General features: G+C 44.4%; 1 protein-coding gene across 2 annotated transcripts; it reads left to right on the plus strand.

Annotated features, from left to right (window-relative positions):
• Window positions 1-1,484: 1,484 nt before the first annotated feature.
• ATF1 (activating transcription factor 1) lies at window positions 1,485-7,718 on the plus strand. 2 transcript variants are annotated; one of them, XM_009877020.1, is made up of 7 exons: window positions 1,485-1,595; window positions 3,384-3,512; window positions 5,217-5,314; window positions 5,689-5,819; window positions 6,408-6,587; window positions 6,690-6,849; window positions 7,239-7,718. In XM_009877020.1, exons 1-7 carry the CDS (start codon window positions 1,485-1,487, stop codon window positions 7,381-7,383), a joined length of 954 nt encoding a protein of 317 aa, XP_009875322.1. In that variant the 3' UTR covers window positions 7,384-7,718. The 2 variants fall into 2 exon arrangements, with proteins under 2 accessions (XP_009875322.1, XP_009875323.1); XM_009877021.1 differs by lacking the exon at window positions 3,384-3,512.
• The last annotated feature ends 262 nt before the right edge of the window (window positions 7,719-7,980 follow it).

The following is a 7,980-nucleotide window of genomic DNA, read 5'->3' on the forward strand; positions in this document are numbered from 1 at the left end:
GGTTTATATCTACCAGTGTTGCTGTTTTTTGCAACCTGTTTTGCTGCTGTTGTGAGTCTTTGACGGGACAGTAAGGCAGAGAAAAACTGTAAAAGAGAGAGGGGGGACCGAACGTGGTTTAGCACTACAGAAACGAATTGGGTATTTCTGCAGCACTGGAAATTATTTTTTGCTGTTGCCTGGATTTCAGTTTGACAGTGCCCTCTTTGCTTGTGACACTTAGTACATCTCCCTTAGCAGGGGTACAGAATATAGGTTTTCCTTTATAAGAAGCCTAAAACTACATTAGAGGGTACAGAAAGTTGTGTCCCTTAGACATACTTGTCATTAACTCTACTCTTTTTTTTTTTTAATAGCTTCAAGTTACTTAAATTGCTCCCTTTCTCAGTTTTCTTTCCTTAAAAAAAAATAAATTAAAACCTGCCTAAAGAGTTTTCCTGGCTTCCCGGCGAGCTCTGCAGCAGTAGGAGCTGGAAACAGCAAATGTGGGGATTGTGGTGCTCCGCTTCTGCCCGGGGCTGGCTCTTGCGGGTGCGAGCAGCTGCGGTCGCACGGGGACATTCGGGATCCTCGTCCCGACGGTGCCAAGGGGAAAGCCCCGTCGCGTTGGCGGCAGCGGCACGGTGCTAACCGCAGCATGGTCTCGTTCCGGTCCCGTACGCGAGGAGTTGTGCGGTGGGACTCCTCAGATGAGTAAGGCTGGCAAGAACGAGGTGCTGGTTTTGGTATACGCTGACTTTTTACCCTCCAAGTACACGTCAGGCTACGAGAGCTGCGGTTTATCTCAGTAGGGAAAAATCAATGACTCACATTTCCACAGAAAGAAATGTAATTTCCAGTCTCATAGCAACTGTCCTTTCAGCAGTTTCAAACCTTCTGTGACAAAATGTTTAACACTCACCGATCATCTTCTAATGCTCTAGGCTGGTCCACCCACTCACCCCACCTAAAAGCGTGCATTTTTACATCACCAAATCCCCCAGTGTTAGAGGGGAGATGCTGTCAAGACGCACTGAACAATTGCATCTGAAATCTTAGAAATGAGGGAGGTGCTGCCAACCACATTTTATGGAGACGGAGTGTCTTTCTCAGGGTTTAAAATTCAAACGTGTGTTCTCTCTACTTTGATTTTGAATCCCCGGTTGGTTTTTAAATATATTTGTTTGTTTTCAGATAGGTTTGACTGGTAGCTTGGGTAAAATATTTTGGAAAATTATTGGACACGATATTCTTTAGTCTAAATGCTTCGCCTTGGGTTTCTTCCTGGATCTCATGACTTGACCGTTTTAAGGGACCAGAAGTGCCGTGCTGTTCCGTAATAGAAAGCGACACTGGAGGACAAAGATCTAATTAAAAATGTCCAAATACGACTAAAAGCAGGATGCACTGAGGTTCTATAAAGTATCAGGGGAAGCCGAGCACCTGTCTGCTGGTCAAATTTCTCACTAACTGAACCTAACTCCTTGCTTTTCTTGCAGTTGATTATGGAAGAGGTGCACAAGAGCAGCAGTACCAGTTCCGTGACGCCTTCTCAAACACCAGCCGTACAAGGTACAACACTACAGGCAGCTCAGCTCTCTCATATTGCTCAACAGGTAAAGCCTGGGCCAAATCTCAGCAAACGTTTGAGGTAGTTAAGAGCCATTTTTTGTGTAAGACCAAAGTTAATTTTCATGCTTGTACAATGCAGAAATGCAGCCCAGTATTTTGGTGAGTTGCACGTCCTTTGAAATCATCATCGACCTGACATACCGGAGCTGCTTAGTAATGAACTGAGGGCCTCGCTTTCATTTTTTTTCGGAAAAAGCATTTACAGCCCCTTTTGCACTAATGGCAGTCCTGGTTGCTCAGCACCACGGAAACCCCTGGTCGCCCAACCTGAACGTTTTTGATGTAAAACATCGCATAAAGTTGGAAATTTGACCTATTTGCTGCAAGGTGGCATCACTTTCAAAGCTCTAACCTGAATTCCTCGTGATTCAGCTTTCTGCATCTGAAAAAGTGTCTCTTCCTCGGTGCTGCCTCCCCCTCAGCTGGCCCGAAAACTCGGGAACTTGGCAGCTCCTCTCTTTGCCCAGTCAAGGCAGTTTAGATTTTGAAATGAAATTTCAAGAACCGCATGAGGCAGAGACAGGACTGAGCATCAGCAAGCAGCCTGTGGTTTGTTCACAGGCTGGTTTTCTGGTCTGTTCTTCTAAGAAGTTGCTAGTGTAGCTCAATATTACAATGTGTGATAAGAAAGTAGTATTAAATGTATTAAAGTTAGCTGTGTGAGTTTTAATGATCCCTTCATCTTTTCATGTATTCCAGATTAATAAAAGTAGTGAAGAAATTTGGTGAGGAAACCGGTTATTTACTTATGCGTCTATGTGTATAACTTCGATCGATTTTAAGTGCAAAGGCTCGTGCAAGTTCAACATCCAAACCACAAATCTGTTAGAATGTAAAAATTGTTTTGTATAGGAGTACCCGTAGTAATTGTCTTTGTACCAATTGCACTTAGATTCCAACTACGACATTTATTGCAACTGATCATTTGAAAGCACTAAAGAACAGATGCTGGAACTTTGATTTGGAAAAATCTGCTCTTTGTTCTTCCTCCTGGTCCAGAGCTTGCATACCTTGTCTCCTGCCGTTTCCTTTCTGCTCTGGTGTCTCACACAGCCCTTGTGCCTTGAACTTTCCGAGTAGATCGGTCAGCTTTTGCTATACTTAACTCCTGTGAGTTCTTCTCTGTGAAATCTTTGAACCGTAACCTCATACTGGTTGCTTAAAAAATCTGAGAACACCAAATATGTACATTATTCACGCTACCTTCTGCATTACTGGAGCGCTGTCAGTCTGATCTGCCCTAAGCCCTCAGTCTTGTTGATCGGTTCGTCTCGATTTACGTTTCAGTGCCCTAAACTCTTATTAACTTCAGTAAGAATTAAAGCTGCTTATTAGGCACTTTTGTTCCTGCTTCTCTAAGTCCAATACACTCTTAAAATGGAGTAAAAACTTTTTGAAAAAAGAAATGGCCACAACTGTGGGACTTTATCCGTGCACGTGGCATCAGTCGTGCCCTCTTGGTCTCAATGTGATTCTGAAGAAATCTGCTTCACTGTGGCTCATCTGAAACTGCATGTATTTTAATCTTTTTTGCACATAATGCTACATATTTGATTTTCCCCCTGACCTCAGGCAAAAAAGTAACTGTTTCAGCCTTTTTCATATGCAGATACGTACCTCAAAAATGTGCATCTTTAAAGGATACTTTCTGTGACTTAATTAGACTTAAGAGAAGCTTACGCTAATGCATGTTCTCCACTAGTTCTCCTTTGCGTATGTTCGCTTGCCGAGTTGTGCGGAACGTTTGCTAACGGGTCTCTGGTTTGTTGTAGATGTCTCTGAGAGGTCCCGCTCCCCTGACAGTTGTTCAGCTTCCTGGAGAACAAGTCCAGGTCCAGGGCGTCATTCAGACAGCTCAGTCCTCTTCAGTCATCCACTCCCCTCAGGTGCACACCGTGCAGGTAACTACGCGGGGTCTGTTAAATAACCAAGAATCCTGGTTTATGAAAGCAAAAAGACTTGCAAAGGCTTGTCCCACTCTGCCTGGCTGGCCCCGCTCTAAGAGGCAGCGAGTGATCCAGCGACAGTTTCAGGCATACATCATTCTTCGGCATGAAATTATTTGTAGTTGTAAGTTCAACTCCAGTTGCCTTTGGTGTTGAAATTAAGCAATTGGGCGTTGCCTCCCTTTATAAAGAACCAAAACAAAACCACGAGTCTTTACTCGGTGCTCTTCACAGACGTGCAGCCCGTGCATTTTAATACCCAAATAAGGTGAGTATAAAATAACGCGACGCGGAAAAAACGCATGTTTGGAGGAGGCAGACCTGGATGCTGGTGGAGGAACTGGTGACGGCTCCCCTCGTGCACGCCGTGGCACCCAGGTGTTCTGCTTGAGTCTCTTTATTCATTCGCTACATGGGTTTTGTACAGGCTGCTTGTGGGAGATGTCTTGGAGAGTCCACGGTGGGTTCTGTTACTGCCCCGTTCAGCTCTGGGCTGCAGCGAGCTGCGAAATACCTGCAGTGGCCAGCCGAGGGACTGGAGGCACTGTGCTAAAACACCTTAATTTGTCAGTGATCCTTTGTGCTGCGCTTATCTGTTCATACATTACATCGATAAAGCCATGGAAAGTAAACCTTGAATGCAGCTGCAGCTGTCGCTCCTGAAACATCAGATCATGGAAAAGAAGATGCTTTGCAGAAAGCAGTTAAGCGTCTGTTTTAGTTGGTTGTCGTTACTCGAGTCTCCACTAATCCCTTTCCTGTCATCGTGTTCTAGTTCCAGGGTCCCCACTGACTGTGTTCTTTCTGTTTTTTTGTGTTCTTTCTGGTTTTTTTTTTTTTGTGATTTGTGAACATTGTGGCCTTGCTGCTCAAAGGAGGGAAAAAAGTAATAGCCGAGCAGCTTTTTAAAAATGCTGATAGTAGGTTGCTCTTTTTGTGTCTGTAGCAGCAGTCAAGTGGGAAGTGCTTTTCCCAGAGCTGTGTGCATTCTTCTTGACTTTCTGTTGCTGGCACACAGATCAGTACAAATAAACGTTTTGTTAACTTGGTTTTAATAAGGAACATCAGAGAAAAAAATAACACTTGCCGACAGGATGAGAACACAGCGGAATAAAGAGAAAATTACAGATAATACTTTGCTTATTTACTCCCTGATGTGCTGCTGCCATAAATATTATTTTTGTTTGACTCTTATATGCTGACCAACAAAATACCCTGCTCTTCTGTCTACATAAAAAAATTTCAAGTGTTTTGTACGTTTGTCTCTGGATATGAACAGTATTCCTGTTTCCTGTCCCACCAGCTCCTTAGACATTCCCGTGTGGGAGCGGCTCACCTTTTCAGACCACAGCAGCCGTTAAGATAATTAGGCTTGTAGGATTTCTGTGGAAGTAATAAAACATTTGTTTACGCTACTGGTTTAAAGATTCTGTATTGATTAGTCCTGCAGCTTAATCCAGCTAGAACAGCTAGCTGTAGGTGGTGAACGTTTTTCAGCTTTTAGTGTGATAAATAGTTTGGAAGAATCTCTTCAGCTTTTCTTTTTTGCATGTGTGTGGCTTTCCTCCAGCCTTAGCTCATAGACAATTAAAACGTGAAACTTCTTGTGGGTATTTCTTCTGAAGTGCACCAGATAACCACATGGAATGTGTTTTTTAGGTGTCTTTGTCTGAGAGTGAAGATTCTCAGGATTCATCCGATAGCATAGGGTCTTCACAGAAAGCTCGAGGCATCTTAGCTCGTCGTCCGTCTTACCGGTAAGTGCTCTGTGTAGTACGGCCAGCGTTTGTTTGAAACCAAAATAGCCACTTGTTTCAATAGCTTCATGTCTTCCGTCAACCTCTAAATTGTTTTCTTACGCTTGAAACATGCGTTGGATCTGTTCATGCAGTAAACGTTTTGAGGATGCCATGCTAGCAGTCATTTCCTACAAGGAAACTTTGACTTCACTGATGAGATCAGCTTCTACGTGATGTGGTACAGGGAAAGTTGTTTATCAGCTGGAATCTACTGTCAATTTTAGTGTTTATTTCTGTGGTGCAGAATAGTGATCGTAGTTTGTGACTGTTCTTTCAGTAAATTGTAGTTTTCAGCTACTATTAGAGCTGATAAGAAAACTTTTTTTTAATAGAAAAATTTTGAAAGATCTTTCTTCTGAAGACACACGTGACAGAAAAGGAGATGAGGAGAGTCCTGGTGTCTCTACTGTTGCTTCTATGTCCGTGCCCACGCCGATCTACCAGACGAGCACTGGCCAGTACAGTACGTTACACAAAATCTGTGCCCAGCTGGACACTTTTTTTATTCAATTTATTTAACGGTCACTAAAGTTAGTACTGTTGTTATGTGGAAACTGACTGCTGTCTAAAGGCTACAGATAAATTCGGTGCTTGGTTATCTTAATTTTTGCATGTTGAGCCATTTGAAGCACGATGTTCTGACAGAGCAGTCTTCTGGTGTTAGGTTTAGTCTAAAACAGGAGATCAGTGAAGATAACTTTGTAGGTCACACCAGGGGTGTTCCTGTGCTATCAGAGAGGTGGCCAAAAAAAGGATTTGTTCCTTTGGATGTATCAGCCCGTGTTCCTTGTGCTTGTGAACCAAAAAGGAGGCGGCTCCGGCCCCTGGAGCACCTCCTCCATGTCTGTTTCTCCAAGCTGGCTGCCCAAACTCCCGTCGCTCGTTTTCCCCCTCGCTCCTGTGCCCCTCTGGAGTTCTGGCCTTTCCAGAGAGGAGCCACCGGCTGTGGCTGGCGCAGGTCCCCAGGGGAACTGGCGTTGGGGTTGACCTTCGTGTGGCTGTCCCACCAGGCAGCCGCAAATATCGCTGTGCCTGTTCATTTCTCTTGAAGTTGCCATCGCTGCCAATGGCTTGCAGCTGGCCAACCCCAGCGCGGACGGCGTGCAAGGGCTGCAGACGCTAACGATGACGAACGCCAGTGGGACGCAGCCCGGGACGACGATCCTGCAGTACGCACAGACGTCCGACGGGCAACAGATCCTCGTACCCAGCAACCAGGTGGTGGTGCAGAGTGAGTACCCCTTTGGGAAACGGTTAGGAACGCCCGTCACGAATGCGGGCGTAGCTTTCTAACACTGCCTCCGTTCGGTGTCTCACGCTCTTGTCGCAACAGCTGCGTCGGGAGACATGCAGACCTACCAGATCCGCACCACGCCGACCACCACGTCCCTCCCTCAGACCGTGGTGATGACATCTCCCGTCACCCTGACGTCACAGACCAGCAAGACGGACGATCCACAGTTGAAACGAGAAATAAGGCTGATGAAGAACAGGTACGTGAGTGCACATGGGCCGCTTTGATTCGTTAGTTTAATGTGCTGAAATGTATCTTCAAAGGCCGAATTCGGAGCTTTGCGAGCTAACTTTGCCGTTGGTACGGTACACCGCATCCAGCAACTAAAACCGTTGGAATTCTGACCAAAACGTACTCCGTGTTCTGTCACGCACGGTTTGGACAAAACAAGTGGGTTTTTCCCCGCAGATCAACCAGACACTGTTAAATTCCGTGCTGTTGCCACCTCCCCTCGTGTGCTTTTCAGTTTGCTTTGTTTGTGAACGCGGGGCCAGCGCTCTCCTCTCCTCCTGGTCAGAATCCTAATGCTCGTAAACCAGCCGCGTCTCACATCTAAAATGAACATTGACTTCTGCTTGTCTGTTCCAGAGAGGCTGCTCGAGAATGCCGTAGAAAGAAGAAAGAGTATGTTAAATGTCTGGAAAATCGAGTTGCAGTCCTGGAAAATCAGAACAAAACTCTAATTGAAGAGCTAAAAACTTTGAAAGATCTTTACTGTCATAAAAGCGTGTAAGAAGAGAAGGTAACACTTTTGTGGACTGTTGAAATTTCAGAGGAGATTTTTTTTTTTTATACTGAATTTTTTAAACTAGATGAAAGGTCAAAAATGAAACTTTTCTACCTAAATTTCACAACTTAAAGACTATATAGATTTTATTTACGACACGTTGGTGACAAAGTACAAAAAGGAAACAAGAAAACCTCACCCAAATTCCTGCAAAAAGAAACTTGATAAAGTCAAGATCGCATCTACAATAAAAGGACAGTCACGTTTGACAAGGCAGGTGATTAGAATTTCCTGGAAAATTTCTACAAATACCTCTTGTAAGGGAGGCAATATTTGGTTACCGTTAAACCGTGGATGAAATGGAATCCTTGCCAGAGTTGACATTATTATTACATTTATAACCAGTATATGTTTTGCTTTCTTACTCTTTTTCAATCCTTACTTTCTCTTTCAGTTACTTGTATGTAAATATTTTTATTTCAACCTGCAAGTCGTTACTTACAGGTGCAGATGATTAAAAAAAAAGGGGGCTACAAGAAGGCTGGTGAGGGGCTTTTTAGGCTGTCGGGGAAGGGTAGGACTGGGGGGGATGGATTGGAGCTG

The sequence above is a fragment of the Apaloderma vittatum genome, unplaced genomic scaffold, assembly GCF_000703405.1.
Source record: "Apaloderma vittatum isolate BGI_N311 unplaced genomic scaffold, ASM70340v1 scaffold40699, whole genome shotgun sequence".
Lineage (NCBI taxonomy): Eukaryota > Metazoa > Chordata > Aves > Trogoniformes > Trogonidae > Apaloderma > Apaloderma vittatum.